This window comes from Parasteatoda tepidariorum, chromosome 8, assembly GCF_982258835.1.
Source record: "Parasteatoda tepidariorum strain Cologne lab strain chromosome 8, Ptep-v5.0, whole genome shotgun sequence".
NCBI classification, from domain to species: Eukaryota; Metazoa; Arthropoda; class Arachnida; order Araneae; family Theridiidae; genus Parasteatoda; species Parasteatoda tepidariorum.
Genome location: NC_141762.1, coordinates 55,290,446 through 55,309,384, shown reverse-complemented (window position 1 = coordinate 55,309,384; position 18,939 = coordinate 55,290,446). Strand labels below are relative to the sequence as shown.

General features: G+C 28.7%; 1 protein-coding gene across 1 annotated transcript; it reads left to right on the top strand.

The window, feature by feature from the left end:
• Nucleotides 1-1,753: 1,753 nt before the first annotated feature.
• On the top strand, nucleotides 1,754-14,045 carry LOC107439115 (uncharacterized). Its single transcript, XM_016051604.5, has 2 exons — nucleotides 1,754-1,922; nucleotides 11,816-14,045. Exons 1-2 carry the CDS (start codon nucleotides 1,892-1,894, stop codon nucleotides 13,981-13,983), a joined length of 2,199 nt encoding a protein of 732 aa, XP_015907090.4. The 5' UTR covers nucleotides 1,754-1,891; the 3' UTR covers nucleotides 13,984-14,045.
• Nucleotides 14,046-18,939: the final 4,894 nt, after the last annotated feature.

Here is an 18,939-nt window from a genome sequence, read left to right as displayed (position 1 = left end):
TTTTTTATTATTATAATGGTTTTGTCTTGAAAAGACCTTTCTAACGGTATAGTAACCGGATTCAACAGGTTTATAAAATTGGTATTTTATGATTAGCATTATATTTAGAGGAAAAGGAAGCTACTGTGGACATGCGAGACAAGAGGAGACAACATGAATAGCTTCCCCCCCCTAGTCATATTTCCTCGGTGAGATGCCGTAAATTGGTAACATTTATGTGCAGTGAACAAAAAACGTACCACCCTGAATAACTTTTGATTTAATGATCGGATCTTCACGTTCCTCCATCTTAATAATTCGAGGGTGTGACTTCAAATATGCAAATTAATTAGTGCACGATATTTTATTTTAAGTTACGCAATCAGACACAAAAACATACTTTCCCTGAATAAATATAACTTTTGTTCAACAGATTCGATTTTCTAACCCCCGTAATATAGGAGGTAGCTGTAATCTGGGAAATATGGTCCCAATAGTTGGGTCGGGTGGGCTATCCAAAGTTTGGACCCCCAAATGTTAAGGGAATTGAAACATTTTTGCACACTATTATAAAATTCTTTTATCTAAAGATAATTCCATGCAAAAAATAACTTTTAGTAAATATTTATTATTTTTTATTTAATAATAGTCTGATGTTGTTGATCATTTACGTCGCACTAGTGCTACACAATAGGCTATTGGCGACGGTCTGGGAAACATACCTTGAGGTTTGATCCTCTGCAGAGAGGATGGCACCCCCGGTTCGGTAGCCCGGCGACCTGCACGCGAAGTCGAGCACTTTATGGTAGAACAGTTTAACGAGGACCAATACCGCACACCCTCGGTCCCTACGCAGACTGATCCAAGTGGTCACACACCCGCACACTGACAGCAGCCAGTGATGCTTGACTTCGGTGATCTGCTGGGAGCCGAATCTTAACGATCAGTCCACTACGGGACAATAATAGTCTGAAAACTTTTGAATCGTAAGGCATTTTTTTTTTGTATCATTTTAAAGTATCTAATTCCACATGGAGAATACAAAATTTGAGCGAAATTGGTTGATTAGTTCTTGAGAAATTGAGTTTTATAAATACGACTTTTTTAAAATTTAAATTCTCAGGATTAATCGATTTCGCTGAAATTTTGTATTTTGCCATGTGGAAAACTTACAATGTTTTGTTATCCAATTTATATGCGAACAAATAACTTGTTTTCATAAACATATTCGCTAACATAATACATAAATAGCGAAAATGACGATTAGAGATGGAGTACTGAAAGTTTTTGAAAGGGCCTCCGCCAAAAATTTTTGCCCCAGGGCCCCGAGGGGTGAAGTTACGGCACTGGATACCGGACCAAGCTGTCTTGTTCTTCACTTCCCCATGAAAATAATAGAGGTACTTTTCATGTTTCAGGATTTTTTTTCTCCAAATTTTGAATAATGAAAAAATATCTCCATCTTGATTGCTAAAATTACGATATTGACAACACGTGGTGGTATAATCTTTAGGGGTTGCTGAGGAGATGTTACATTCGCCAAATGTTTGGCGGTGGACATTTGTTAAAATCCAAGAGTCCCCACTTCAAAGATCTATTCATAACAATACATTTTCCCCTTTGACACATTGATGGATCATATCTATTGTTATGACCCTCCCACCCACTTTCAGGTTGGAAAATCCTAGGAGGGACAGAGCACTGCCCATTCATTTGAGAGTTAGTAAGGGTGTGGCTATTCAAGGAAATGAACAATTCTTATTCGACATTTATGAATGGGCAACATATGCACTTAAGAATGAACTGCCCTGAAATGTAAGGGGGTTAGTCTTATGAGTGCAAGGTTCTTCAAGAAAAGAAATATACTTTAGTGTCTTCAGATGAACGTGAGTAGGTGTATATAACTGTAAGGATGGAAAGTTATGCTATTGGAAATGATGATGGTAAGTACTTATACCCATTCTATATATAGTTGAAAATACTTATAAATAATTTTTAATGCGAAGATTTATTTTCGGTAATAAAATTTATTACACGTCCAGGCCGAATTTACTACCGTTTGGCGGTAGTTTCACAAAATACTTTTTCCTAAAATTTTATTTTGGTATCCCTTAAGAAACGATATATCTATATTTTCACCATTTTTTTGTGTTGGTTTTTTAATAAAATTTTCAATTTTTCACAAATAACGTCTATATTTTCACAAAATATGTACCTCTCAGTAAAACCTAGACAGACCCCTGTATATATATATATATATATATATATATATATATATATATATATATATATATATATATATATATATATATATATATATATATATATATATATATATATATATATATATATATATATATATATATATATATATATATATATATATATATATATATATATATATAGAAGAAGCTTAAAAATTACACCAAACCAATGAATATTGTACCAAATTGTAGTTAGATTTTGTATAGTATAAAATAGAAGTATTATTAGAATTTGAAAAACAAGACTTCTGACTATTATAAAGATATATTTCAACCACCATGTTTCCTGTCTGTTATGATAAACATAAATATGCTGAAAAGGAATGGTCATTTGCAGCATTTATTTTATTTTTAACACCTAAATTATGCTCATGAGAAAGTATGTATGATTGGATGCTGTGATGCTGATTAAATACTCATTGGTAAAATTTAAACTAAATGTATTTTCTTTATTAATTATTTCCAATCTTCAGTTCCCGTAGTTGTTTATCTTTCATCATTGTTTTTTTTTTCTTGCCTTAAAATTCGATCTAATCTTTCATCAGAGGTTTTTTTTTTCCTTAATTTTGTTTATAAACTATAGACTATAACTAGATATAGATTATAACTAGATTTAAAAAATTATCAACTGTACTTGAGAAAAAATGTATATACAGAAATTTGAATTTTAAATTTAAATTTCTGTATATAAATAAATTTTATATTTAAAATTTGAATACAGAATGAGTTGCACGATAAGAAGTAATTTTACTTACTAAAAATATATAGTATGTGTACATAATAATATGTATAACGATTACTTTAATTCATGTAACAATTCAAATAGGAAGCTGTTTTCTTCTTCTCTTGAGCTTTCATATAGCCTAAAAAATTCAATACAAATGCTAAAATTTATGCTTGGCAAAATCTGACCAAACACGCTTTTATTATATTTATTTTCTTATTAAAGTTTACATCAAGAAAATATAAAATTAAGATCTCGAGGGGAAACTTTTTTTTCTAAAACAATAGTCATTTCTTAAAGCAAGGAAAAATGAAAAAAAAGCTAAAAAAAAAACACTTAAAATTAAAAAAAACTTTCGAACAAATAGAAATTCAGAAAAAAAATCGTCTTAAATTCATAAAGGAAAATGGACTTTTCAGCAAATGCATTTCTGCAAATTTGCAGAGAGTCCCACGTGGTATTTTCTACTACAATTTTAACAGTTGAAAATTCTTGAACTATTTAAAGAATGTTAATTTTTTTTTTTTTTTATTCTCTCGTGCATTTTTCTTCACAATTTGCAGATTCAAGTTTCCAAGTGCCTGTTTTTGCAGAATGAAACAAAATCTAACGTATTGCAAAAAGAGTGAAAAATTAGAGAGAGAAAAATACAATTACAAAAACTTTCAAATGAATTAGAATTTCAAAAATAAATAAATAAATTCAGCACGTCAAATTTTGATTTTGCAGTCACATTCCCTTTTGTTTCAGAGTAACCAGCATGGTATTTTTTACAAGTTTAACAGATAATGATTTTCGAACGAAAATTCAATTGTTTTTATTCTATTGTACTCCTTGTAATTTTTTTTCATACCTTTATGAAAGCCTTTTTTTTTTTTTTCGTACCTTTTCTTCAAGTTTCGAAATCTTATACGTGGAGCATCGTTTATACGACGATCACTTATACGACGTTTTAGTGTGGTCTCAAATCATTCCTATTCATTTTAATGTAAAAATATATCGTTTATACGACGCACAGAATCGGTTATACGTCGGTTTTTAGATTTTGTTCACGTTTATTTAATTTTTTATTTTTTCTTGTGTATTTTAAAAAAGGGCGGCATTTGCCAACATGAATGATACAGAAAAGGTGCCAACAACAATGCTTGGATGACGACCGTCATTTTTACTAGATGACTGAAAAAACTAGACAATATTATGAAGAGGCAAAAACGAAAAACTTTGCTATTCATCGACCAATGTCCAGCGCACCCATCGATACTAATTATTTTGGAAAATGTAAAAGCTCTCTTTTTTCCTGCAAGTTGCACAAGTGCGCTTCAGCCATTAGATTTGGCCGTGATTAGAAATCTAAAATTGCATCATAGAAATCAGTAAGTTCAACTCGCTATTCAAAGCATTGTAGAGACTAATAGCAAGCAAATATAATTAAAGGTAACATACATTCAAACTGCTCACTGCAATTTTTCTCCTTTGGTTATTTGTTTGTTTTGCTTTGTCTAATTTAGAAATTTATGTAAATCAACACGTTAAACATTAAAATTAACTGAAAACAGAGTTAGTTTCAGTTTTAGAAGTAAAAATCGATTATACGACGTTATCGTTTATACGACGTTTTTCGGTGGTCCCTTCGGCGTCGTATAAACGATGCTCCACTTTGTTCAGCAAAGCAATTGCTGTTGTGGTTTATTCCTCAATGTCCAGTTGCAAGCTCGACCATTTCCAAGATGTCATAAATACTTATCACATTCTAGTTAACAAGCTTAATTTCCAAGTTTTAAATCAAATTTTTGAAGCGCGTCTGTTTTGTGCGATGTAGCTAAAGTTGGACTAGCAACGCACTCATTCTCTGTTTCCCTCTCGGTTACCGCGATTTTTCTAATTTTGCTTTTCACTTTTATTTTCTATTTTCATTTAAGATACTTCCCTGTTTTTCTCAGGTTATTTTTGTTTTCCTTCTTCACGTCTGGCGAATCTTGAGGATGGGCCCCTATTTTAGATTTCATGAAATATTTGCTTCAAACAGAGAATGGCAATAAAAGTTTATAGTTTTCGAGAGCCTAAAAATAAACACCCATTCTCCAGACTTGCCAGACAGGAATGACTTCGTGACGTGAACATTAGTAACACAGTATATTAAAATAAAATACTGAACGCGGTATTAAAAAAAGTTATACGTAAGAAAACGGTTATAGCTTTTAGATTGCAAAAAATATTATAAGATTAGTTAAAAATATCTAAAGGATCAATGCAATAATTTTTTTTTACTGCTTATAGTAAAAATCAATTTTTTTTTAAGAATGTCAAACAACGATGTCTACAATTAAAATTTCAAAAGTTGAATGAGACAGTCACTCTCGGAATCAAAGTTAAGTAGTTACAAGGTCAATTATTTCGAACAAATTAACGTCTCCGTTCTACTTGAAATTTTTCGAAAATGTATTTTTATTTATCAATCCAAAATTTATCTAAATTTTAGGATATACTTCGCAGCATATTTCAATAGAGTTTATTTTTTGCACCCTTTATTATTTTTATATTTTACTTACAATTACTAAAGTTTTGTGATTTAATGCATGAATAGTATGGGGCTTTTAAAAGTTATGGAGCCTAATAGTACTTTATTTAAATATATTAATAGTACTTTATTTTAAGCAATTTATTTATTATAAAAAGAAAAAAGTATAAGAACTAAAAAAAATGAAATATTAATTTAGCTTTCATGCTTGTACTTTGTATATAAGGTATGAGAACTCCACTTTTGCGATCATATTGAAACAACACAAAGTTTAAAGGTGAAACAAAGTTTAAAATAAAAAATGATGCGATTCGTGAAAATAAATTTTTTTTAATAGTTATATTAGATGGTAATTAAAAAGTGTAAATTGTTCAATCTGCTAGGCTTGTAAAAAGCTTGTACTTCATGAACCAAACATATGACATTATAAATGGTTGTTTGCATTTCTTTCCGGAATATTCTTTATTGATGAATCCATACATTCATAAAATTCAAATAACTAGTTTAAAAGAGCTTAAATAAGTTAAGAGAAATGAAAATCCTCGAGTCGCAGTAATTGACTATGCGAAAACTTATATTTTTACTAAGTTCTCTTATGACATTGTATTTAGAGTATTTTACACAAATATGAAATATGGTCGAAGAGGAATTTTTTGCTTCTAGAAAATCATACCTTGATGGTTGTGTGGTATTTTTCAGACAGATGGACCTGGAATTTATTATCTTTTAATTTTTCTAAGATACTGTTTTTTTCTGAAAAAATATTTTAAGGTATTTTTGTACTTGAACATATATTCAAGGCATATGCCTGACTGAGATATATGTTATGTAGAGAAACCATTTCAAGTTCCTTAAACCTTAAAGATGAAAGAAATTTTTTTTAAAGCAATCAATAAAAGACACATGATAATGAAAATAACTCATATGTAATGTAAATTTTTTATACACCTCTCTTCATTTATTTTATTTATTTTTCAATACTGAAATTTTGAGGAACCTTTTTTTAAATATATATTCACATTTAAACGGTGAAGCCTAATATTTCTGAAGGTTTAATAATAATAGTTTCTGTTTTTTATATACATCTCTCTTCATTTATTTTATTTATTTTTCAATACTGAAATTTTGAAGAACCTTTTTTTTAAATATATATTCACATTTAAACGGTGAAGCCTAATATTTCTGAAGGTTTAATGATAATAGTTTCTGTTTTTTATACAGCTCTTTCGCTTCCTTCATTCTTAGAAATTATAATAGAATAGTAACCTTGTTATAAGAAAATCGCCAAGAGAAAATAGCTATATCATGCCCAGGGAGTATTAAGCCAAGTCCGTTCTAGGGGGGCTTTTTAGCGCACCTGAAAGCAATTATCCTTATCTTGACAGCTGAAGTTTGGGCGAGGTCTACAATGAACCTTTTTTTTAAAATATATTCACATTTAAATGGTGAATATAGTTTCTGAAGGCTTTCTTCTCAAGACTCTCAATTATGATATTTATTTAATTTATGTGGTGCGGGGACTGATAATGATACATTAGATTTTAACCAAGTTCTCTTTTATTACTCAAAAATTAATTTTCAATCACAAATTTGCAGTTCTATGTGTAACAAAGATGCTAAATATTTATTAAAAGCATCATTTTGGAATAGTCTTTGCTAATTTTGTTAATAAATTGCTAATTTTATTTCATCAGCATATTAATCGCTAAAAAAGTGTCTATAAAATTATATTCTTTTGTAATTTTCTCATATTTCTACAAGATTAGAAGAAATTATATTGTTTAATATATTCATTGTAGTTAAAAAGTATAAATTAATATTTTAGATTAAATTTTTAAATTTTTTTACGACTCCCGAAGACAATAAGTGTTAATACAATAATGTAATGTAATAGTCCCTTGTAAAAAGATAATAAAAATGGTAATAAAACGATTCAACCTAATTTAAAATGTAAGGTAGACATCGACATTTAAAGTTTGTATCCAACATGAATGTGATACTTCACTTGCTTACAGTTCTGTTTGATCAAGAAAAGAGTTTTTTGCACGTACTTTAATATTTAATTATATTTCATTCGCTATTTCAGTGCAGTTTAAATAATCGCCAAAGATTAATTGATAGTATTAAAACTATACGCAGTTTTTATATCGATACTGTGGAAATAAGAATGACTATTGAAAGGGATATATATATATATTCACTTCAAGTGATGCTAAAGGTAGTTAATCTATACGAATTCCACACCTAGCTCGCACCCACCACAGTGCTGACGTAAAATATCCTCAGTTGTAGAGGATCATAGATTAGAGTTCTCTTGCCATCAAACAAACCATGAGAGGTTTTAGAGGTTTTCCACGCCATATAACGTAAATGAGGGTGAGTTTCATCAAAAAGTTTTCCAAGACAGCTAGTTTGATCCAGGAGATCTTTTGTCTTGTGTTGGGCTCAAAATTGCTAAGTTACGGAGTTGAAAATTGGTAGGCGCAAACCCAAAAGTGCGACGGCTGTTCAACGACATTTATAAAATAAAATAAATTATGTTTAGATTAAAGTGTAAGCAAAAAAATTCTGCTACATTTAGCTTGCCCATATTGAGACAACCACCCGATTCACGTTTCAGATTTGTACATGATTTCGTAGTGTTGTTCAGTATTAATTGTTTGTTTTTTTATTATTATTCATCTCAAACGAGGAAGGGGCAATTCAGCATAATTTAAGACTAACAATTTTCATAAGTACTTCAATTTTCTAAATTCAGAAAAAGGAAATTTTGTTTGATAAATACTTTTTTTTAAGATGTCAAATGTAGTTATAATGTAGGTATGCATTAAAAATATCAGTATTTTTTAAAATCGCGTGGAAATCCGATAATAAACTCTTGAAGCACGATCGAAAAGTCACTTAGATTAACTATAAACTGGGCACAGATAAAGAGCTTTAAAAGTGATTACTAAAATTTGAAATTCACGTATCATAATTTTCTCGAAATAAAAAAAATGGGATTTTTAAAATTTCGTTCGTCGGAAATTTGTTGCGATAACCATTGAAAAAAAGCGATCGAAATACTGCATTGAATTAGATTTGACACGTTAAAAATTGCGCAATTCAAAAATTCCAATACTTTTTCTTACTGTCCAAAATATATATGTATATATTCTTATTATATTCTGGTGCTGTCATGGGCCTCAAATTGAGAAACCCAATCATAGTGCATCATTTCTGGATCATTCTCCCCCCTCCCGCATCTCGGAGGTTGCGGGTTTAATACTAACACCACTGTCTATAACCTTTAGATCAAGAGGTGTGCAGTTTTTTAGATTGTACTCCAGTATATAAAACTTAATGCTAGATTTTATTAAAAACTTGAATGCTTAAACGTAATTTTTAAAATTTATCACATATAAATATATATATATATATATATGTGTATAATATATATATATATATGTATATATAATATATATATATATATATATATATATATATATATATGTGTATAATATATATATATATATATATATATATATATGTATATATAATATATATATATATATATATATATATATATATATGTATATATAATATATATATATATATATATATATATATATATATATATATATATATATATATATATATATATATATATATATATATATATATATATATATATATATATATATATATATATATATATATATATATATATATATATATATATATATATATATATATATATATATATATAAAAATAACAATATTTTTCTATAAAAAATAGGTAATTTAAAGTAAGAATTCCCTGTTAAAAGAATGCATATGTTTTTTAAAAAAAGAAATTCCTATAAAAACGCTTGTTTTAAAAATATAAAAAAAACTAACATTTATGTTATTTTTCAAAAATAAATATTGCTTTTAAAAATAAAATTTTAAGAAAATGTGCATAAGCTTTTTCATTGTTGAAAATATAATTCCGTTTGTTCTTTTTGCTGTTTCAAGCATCTCTTTTTTCTAAATACCTTCCGCAGTTAAGTTGGATAGTTTATGACAAAAAATTAGTTGGAAAGATTGCATCTCAAATATGAGGATGCTCTTCCTCTATATTTTGTTCCATATATTTCATTGACAATAAACCCTCGGTGATGAATCGTGCCAAGCTAGTTTACCGGCTAAGCACAGGAATCATAAGAGGCTTGAAGGGCAGATAAGAACCAGACTTAAGGATGAAACAACTACGACAGCTGTTTTTCATTTGACAAATAGATATGAAACAATAAAAAACAATCAATAATTTATCTTCAATTTTTGAAAAAATAGTATGCAAAAAATAATAATCTTCTGTTTTGCATTGAAAAATTTAAAAGCAGCAGGATGTTTTTTAATTTCCTAACAAGTTTGATTATCAGCAATTCTGAGCTTTCTTCTATTAAGAGGTTGATGATAATTTAAAAACGAGCATTTAACTTAAAATAAAACCTAATTTAAAATGATAAAAAAATAGCATATTATTGAAAAAATAATCTACGTAGTAGCGAATAAAATTACATTTTAAAAATCGAAAAAAATATAATTAACTATTTGGTCAAATGGTGGTGTGAAACACGCGCTGCCATGTAATTAGAAAATTTATTTTAAGATGAAGACGATACATGACATGTTGAGAAATTTTAAGATGTTTAAAAATCTTGGCACAATTCGTCAATTCTCTTCTCTTGGTGGTGACATAGAATATCAAAACAAGATTAAACATAATCTTCGATGATATTACTATTTTATCCGATATAACGATACATTTTATAGTTCTTTTATTTTCATTTAAGTTGTAATTTCTTGATAATTATTAAATATATTATTCCATTTCAATTCATACGTATGTATATTGAAATTGTATCAACTATTCAATGAACTTAGTAAAAAAAAATTTAAAAAAAAAAAGCAGATCATCATTCAGACATTTTATCAGAAACATGATTTTATAAAACTCACATAATGTTTTAATTTTTCATAATATAATGTTTTATTCGAATCTCGTTGCTAAATTACGAGTAAATTTTCAGATGACTCAAAAAGAAACATCTTATTTAATAATTAAAAAAAAAAGATTCGACTCTTCGCGGAAAAAATATGAATGAAATTTTAAGCTTCGTATGCGTAAGTTAACCACATTTAAATTTTAATCTTCCCATTTAAATATTTCTGCATTTTCCCCAAATCATTTCTTAAAAAGTAATTAATTTTAATTTATCTCGGCTTCAACTAAATAAAACATTTTAAACTTTAATTCTGCTAAAGAAAAATACGTGGGGTTATATGGCATAAAAAAAACGTATGCCTCATAATTCAAATTTTTTCATCCACAATTAAATTAAATAATTATTAAAAATTATTGTTTGAGTGAAATTATCTTTCGTTAGATAGGTTTCATAAGGGAGTGCAAGTTTTTTTTTTTTTTTTTTTTTGAAATTGCTTATTTAATTATTAGGATCTGACTAAAAACACAAAAAGGGAAGTTAACATAAAGGAGACCAAAATTCCATCCATTCTTCGGACCAAACTATTAGGGTCACCGGATTGCAGCTACACCCTATATTTTGTAGGTCAAGAATCCAAAAAAAAATTATTCATATTCGAGGTTACCCCTAGAAACCATTAAGATTGACACTTAGTACGTGAAAATCCGACCATTAGAAAGAAAGTTATTCAGGGTGTACTATGTAGATCGCAAAAAGAGGAAAAACGAACTTAAATATGCTAATCAATTAGTGCAGGCTATATTAACAGTGACGAATTCAGACACTAAAACGTATTTTCTCTGAATTTCTTAAAAAAATTATGTACTTGTGAACACAAATGTGCATAGTTCATTGATTTCAACTCTCTTAAAATTATAAAACTGTATTAATAACATTTAGTATAACTAAATACGATTAATAAGAGTTTTAATGCACATCACTTTATATATAAAATGTCCACAGATAAAAACTAAAATCCTTCATCATACAAAATATAGACATTCAAACAAAATATAGAGTCAGTGATACTATATATTTTACGTATATCAATATTCGACGATAATATTTTATGCTAGCCACCTGCAGTTAATTGAACTACCACTGCATGATACCACAAAGAGATAGTTAATAATTGGTATTCAAAAATCTAAATTGCATTAGACATAGCCTAGGTATTGTAAAAAATACTTGATTTCTGCTTAACCAGTAACATGCACAGATTAAATGTATGACTTAGGTTCGTGATAAATTACGTATGCATAGTGTTCTTTGAACTCTTTTTATTCGAATCTTTAATTCAAAACTAAATTTTATTTTACAGAAGGAGTTCGCAAAGAAAAGAGAAGCTGGACACTCAAGACTTTAAAAACAGAATCGACTGAAAGAGCTGACTTCATAAACAATTTTTCAGAACCTCCTTCTCTGCAGCGTATTGCAATAGTATCGATTGCAATTGGGCTATGGACGGCGCCTGATATAAGGAATGAACTGACGTATATCTTCCGCGATAAGGGATGTGGAGGGATTAATGAGTTAGAGGAAAGAATATTAGGCAAATTGTTCGATAGCTCTTTGCCCTCATCGTTGAAGACCGAAATCTCATACGCCATTCAACCCATTGAGTTGCAGATGTTGAAAGCGTTTCGTATTTACCGTACTTGGACAGGATGTCCAAGAAATCTCTATGAGTATTACATGAAGCGAGGTACAATTTATTGGACAGTTGAGGGGACAGTTGACATGGTGAGATCCTTTACAGAAATATTCGATAGTGGAAGCCTAGATATTTGCCGTTTGTATGCGTTAGCCTGCTTTCACTGTTTAGGAGAATATGCTTCAATTTTTTGGGAGAAGGTACCAGAAGAATTTAGGAACCGATGTAGAATCGCTACGGTAACAGGTAAATACCATCATGATATCACAATATATTGGACATGTGTCATCGAGAATAATTTAGGAAGTTTTCTAACTAGACTCGCAGATCATGAAAACATATACGATGATAAGCTTAGTATTGATGCAAATATGATTGCTTGTTCGATTAATGTTAATAACGCAGTTTCCCTAAAGTATTTTTGGAAGAAATTGTCAGAGCAGGAGAAAAACGATCATTTGAGTAAATGGCTTTTGCAAGCTGCTCGATGTGTGGGAGTTCAAAATCCTTTGATTTATCGGTTTTCTTCAGAAGCTTTAGATGTTTTATGCTTTTTATTATCTCATGTCAATCGTATAACTCAAATGACCGAATTTTTTCGGGATCATTCTCGCGTATTAGTGTTTTTGTTCGAAAGTTGGCCATATCAAAGAATATTCTTGTCCACTATTTTTGAACTATTGGATAATCTTCAAGAAGACATTTATTCGTATATAATGCAGAACATTAGTTCTAAGATGAGTGAAAGCGGAAATGAAATGATGATTTTTAAAGAAATATGGAGTGCCAGTCCATTAAGACTAAGACGATCATTTCTGAAAAATGAAATTCTTTGCGTCGTCGTGTTGTTGCGTTTCCTGAAATTAAAAAATCTGAACATGGCTGTTAGTATATTAAATGATGCTTCCAAAGAAGAGATTAGACTATTTATCTGCTCCATGTTTGGTCGGCCTGAATTTCGCCGTGCTATTTACTCAAGCAATCTGAGTTCGCTTCACATGCTATTATCAAAATCTACCTTGCCACCAGAATGTTATCCCTATAAAATCAATCTTATAGAGCAAAGAGAGCAAGATAGACTCATAATATCGTGGCTTATGAGATTTAGCGATTGGCATATTTGTATTGAGTGGATATGCGATGGTAACATCCAAGCAGCTGAATCCTTCTTGAGATGGGTTTATCAATCTGTGGAAATTGAAAAATTTAAGGAAACATTATCATCTCCATATGTTATTTATTTGACATTAATATTTTTGTCCAATTATGAGCGTGTGGACCAGTTTCTGAATTGGTATTTCAAGACGGGAGAAGAAATTCAACAATTTAAAGCAGACTTTTCGCGAAAATGGGGTAATTATTTTTTCAAGCGATTCATAGACATGCCGTTCATTGTATCAAAGAGAAAAGGCGATTTGTTACAAAAATTTATAAACTATAACTTGTCTTCTCTTGTAAACGTTGCAGAATTTCGACTTATTTGTCGTAGTTGTATAGAGTATGCACTGAGTAAAGGTTTTCTTGAAAGTGCCACCTTACTTTTGAATGCATCTTTTGATGACATCAATGAAGTAAAGCGATACAAAAACAAACTTATACTATCTAAGAAAGGAATTAAAAAAGATCTAATCTTAAAGCAATCACTGACTGATGCTGACTGGAATCACGTGAAAGAAATTGTAATTTGGTCTTCGCCTCTATCCCTAAATACCGTCACAAAATTAAAATCACTAATTCTGAAGCAGAAGACTAGTTACTCTTTGCAAGATGAATTGAATCCACAGATTTCAGCACTCCTTCATTTACTGGAGAATGTTGTTGAGAAAGATAGATGATAGTTGAACATTTTTTTTATGATGAAAAGTGAATGCAAATAAAATCCTTATTAAAAGTTTAATTGTTCTGCAATGAATATGTAACTCCATTTTTGAGCTCTAGTTGTTTAATGATAATGAAACAATATCCGCCATATATTATTTGCCACAACTTTCATAATTAATTTAATTGTCACATTTTTTTTTATTTTGGTTATATCTGAAGAAAAATCAACTATTTTAAGTGGTTAATTTTTCCTCACTATTCCCAAAAAACAGTCACTAGGAAGTTATATATTCAAGGTAATGATATATTGTATTGGGTAATTCAAAGTTTATAATTAATAAAATGTCGAATTTTTAATGCAACATTTTAATTCGATGATTTTTATCAAAATTAATAACATTTATTAAATAATATTAATTATTTAATTGAATATTGGAGCAGATTATTGGTAAGTTAAAAAATCTTTAGCTTCGGAGTTTAGCCGAATTGGTTTTGTACATGAAAAATTATCAATATTGATAACTAAAGGATTTTTATGCAAATGTATTATTTTATCAATTTTAATGCACAATTAACTCAATTATTATAACTCAAGATCTCTCTCTCTGTATATATATACGTATATATATGTAGAGAGAGAGAGTTAAAGAGGAAAATTAAAAGAACTGCAGATCTGGAAAAAAAATCTTTACCTCTAACGAAGCACGGGAAAATCTTTTCTTCCCTTTAATTTGAGCAGAAGGAAAAAAATAATTTAGCAAATTAGTTTAGAGGTGTTAACTGTAAGGTAAATTTTGTTTTCAATAATATTAGAGATAATGAATAATTCAGAAAAGAAAAATGTAGTGTGCGAAAAATAAATCTGTATACATAAGATTGGGCCGGAAAAAAATCAAATACTTTGAACTAATATAACTGTGGAAGAATTACGAATCGGGGAAGCTAAATTGCTGCGAAAAGACCAATCGAATAAATCGAACAGCGGTGGCTCAGGGAATAGAGAACTCATCTCCCAATGAAGTAACCCAAGTTCGAGTCCCAACTGCGGCTAGTTTATAGAATTCCTTTCTCATCGAGCCATCCGGGCAAGGTATACGTGGTTTTCCTCTCCATGTAACGCAAATGTGGGTCAGTTCCAAAATTAGTAGGCTATTGAGCTTAACAATGATAGTCGTTGGCTCAGAATTGAGTCGGCTGTTTAACATCGGTTATAAAATATATTTCTTATAAATTAAATTAAATCGGTTTATATTTCCGATCATGCATGTGCCCTAATTGGAAAAATTTTCTTACTTGTGATGATACAATCTACGATTTTGCAAAAATTTGCAACATCGCTCTTTTTAAAATTAAAAGTATCGTAACCAATAACCTTTAAAGTTATATGTGTGAACATTAGGATGTTAGGAGCTAAGTATTCCATATATATATATATATATATATATATATATATATATATATATATATATATATATATATATATATATATATATATATATATATATATATATATAGTCTACGCTCCTTAGTACGTTGCTCCTCTCCATAATACTACAAATCTACAATTATAACGACCGATACATGAAGTGCCTTTCCAAATACACATCGAATTATTTTAACAGCCGCTAGAACATCTGAACTGAACCACACATTTAAAAATAACAACCGAATTTCTTTTTTTTTCCTACTCCCAGGAAATCACTAAAAAAGGGTGTTTAGATTTTTTGAGTTTTAAAAACTGACATTATTTCTGTGAGAGTGAGTCTATGAATAAAACAAAAGCGTGGAAGAAAACTACTATTACCACTTAATAAACGTGAAACATCATGAGTTTAATAGGAATAAAGAGATAGTGACAGAATTACTTATTATTACTCAGGCTGTCCTATTTTTGAATATTTTCCATTACTACGAATTGGAAGTGTTTGTGGAACCACCTCGGACTTTTCTGCATGCATTCGTGAAAGGATTCGTCGATCCTGAGACCCTAATTTGAAAATTGTATTTTTTTTTTCTCTTTGTAAGGTAGCTTATTTTAGAGATTAGACACGTGGCATTCAAGTACTTCTCAATTTTTTAACGATTCAAAAGATCAATTAGTATTAAAATGAAAGTAACATTTATAACGAAATGAACTCTAAAACTTTATTATCATATGTAGTTTCAAGATTTTTGTATTCGTAATTGTGTATTTTGCATTCAGACTTACCAGGATCTGATGGAATTTCAGCCCACATAATTAAATCTATAACTGTCAGGCTCAGTTGTAGAGCTTAATCTTCTGCTGAACATACTTGTCAAAACAAATAATTAATTACACTCGAAAAATACTTGTACTTATTGATAAAAAATAACATTTAGTAAATACCGAAAAATTCCGGTAACATGGAGTGACGCAATGGGTAAAATGAAAGATGAAGTGAATATAAGAGAAGAAAGCCTTTTCTTTTGTTTCACAGTTCAAGGATATTGGGGACTGAGTTTTGTTTGGAATACTTCTTTTGTTGCAGGTGGTGATATAATAAAAGTATTATTAATATTATACTATACTATAAAGTATTTTGTAAAATTCCATTTTTTTCATATTTTATTTATATTTCAATCGTGCAATTTAAAAATTAACAACAAATGCTAATTTTCTGAAAAATTAAATTCACACATTAGAAAGAAAAAAAAATTTATGAATTACTAAAAAAGGAATTTCATTAAAATTAATTTAAATTTTTCTGTCGGAATTGAGTCAGAAAGAAATTTAAATTTATGGGCAACACGGAATCATATCAATTTCTTTGCTTATTACTTATTGTTTGTTACAAGAATGTTTTATTTGCATAAAGAAGAAAAAACAATTGGTTATCCCGTAAGGTTTTTTTCAGAACCGAACCTCCTTTAAAAAATTAATAAACATTTGTAAAAAAATCAAATTAAATCAGTATTCTCTCTCTCTTTATATATATATATATATATATATATATATATATATATATATATATATATATATATATATATATATATATATATATATATATATATATATATATATATATATATATATATATATATATATATATATATATATATAAAGTCATCTCTTGCATTTTGGGGATTATAATAAACGTTAATTTTACCCTATACTGCCAATTATTATGTTTTTGGTTGAAGATTTTTCCTAGCCTTAGTAAACTTTATAGTGTATGCATATCCTTTTGATTTACATAAATTATAAATTGATATTGAAGTATTTTATTAAAAGGAAGATATATTGAATGATTATTTTAACTATCAGTGTTTGTTGTTTTATTATCCGTGGCAAAGACTTCACTAGACTATTCCTAAATTTTTCGAGCTCATTTTAAATTGGATTAACTGGAATTATTATTTATCTTCTTTAAAATGAATTAAATTAGTTTTATTTTCAAATTTTTGCTGATTTATTTTTCAAAATTAGTGGAACTCGGAAATATATTGGATGTTGTTATTGCTTATTCCACAATTTATTGTATGCATTGATATGAATTAGTAACATATTCATTAGAAGAAGCGATTGTGAAGTTGCCGGAAGGTCGGAATTAACAATGTGTTTTGAATCAAATTCCTATCTAATCTGAATTATTAGAAACAAAGATGAATCAGAAAAGAACAGTATTGCTACATCATTCAAATAATTAGCATTTTTTTTTTTACACTCTTTTTCACGAGTTTATCAGTTCAATTTTACAATCACGAATCGATTATTGTTATTCTTATAAACACAAATTTATCCCGTTTTAAGGTCAATTAGTTTTTGACAAAAGTAGTTTTCGATGCTCAAAGTTTGAGTAATATTAAGATGGTTTTAAATATTAAAAATCCTTTAAGGGTTAGTATTCGTATTTTTATTGAAAGTTCAATTTCACAAAAACGAAATTGTGTATGAGATGCTTTGAACTAAATAACATGAAATACTTTATTATTAGATACAATATATCACATAAAATAGTAAATGCCTAATATTTAAAAAATAGTACTCATTAAATACCATTTATATGATTAAAACTTGTAAATACCAAAGTGTATTTAATGAAGGAGTTCCTTTATTATATCAAAAAATTAATACAGCGGCTCTTACTCGTTATCTCATTCAGTGCAAAAATAAGTACTGATTGAATATTCAAACGTTAGAAAAACTTGCAAAACAGCAGGGGTAGTTTTTTTTAATGTATCCTATTCATTTATTTTTAAATGACTTAATAATTTTGTTTCCTTTTTTACAATCTGTGGTTCTATTTTAACAATTTTGTATTTACTATTTATTATCCTTTGTAGGTATTGAGAGTAAATTTTAAATTAATTTGCAAATTTAATATTTACCTTATTGGTGTGACTAAAGAGAAGAGAATTTAATTTAAAATAAAGATGTGGTATTCATTATTTTATGGTAATTATTAAGAAGCTTGCTTTTTAATATTATCAACAAAAAAAATTATGTATTTTTGCAAAGCAAGTAAGTAGTTTGCTAATTTCCTCGGGGGGAGGTGAGGCAGTCTGCCACAAAAACCTCTTCTCTCTCTAAAATTTGTCTGTTTAAATCTTGCCATTTTATTTTAATTTTCACTCAGTAAATGTTACTGAACCCCAACCTTCACCATTCAATTGCGCTCCGGCGATTTATCATACATTCCTACTCAGTTGAATTAGTTAGAGCCCCTCGCGGTGCTGATGCTTTCGCTTTTCAACTTAAAGCAATTCTAATAGGGTAAATACACCGAAGATTTATTACTATTTTTAGTGAATATATCCTTTATCTCGTTTTCTTGATGGCACAGGAAAACTACTCAATAATTACCAAGGGGTAAGTAACAAAAAATATATTTAAATCGTTAAGATGATTAATACGGTACAATGGTAGACATTACTACTACTACATTACAATGTAGATGTTCTTGCTTTTTACAAAATCTTTGTTTGCAGTTACGGTTACAATCTAATGA

Coding starts and splice junctions, on each gene's coding strand:
- LOC107439115 (XM_016051604.5), top strand. CDS start 1,892: ATGGAAAGTTATGCTATTGGAAATGATGATG. Junction 1,923..11,815: donor TGCTATTGGAAATGATGATG/GTAAGTACTTAT, acceptor TTTATTTTACAG/AAGGAGTTCGCAAAGAAAAG.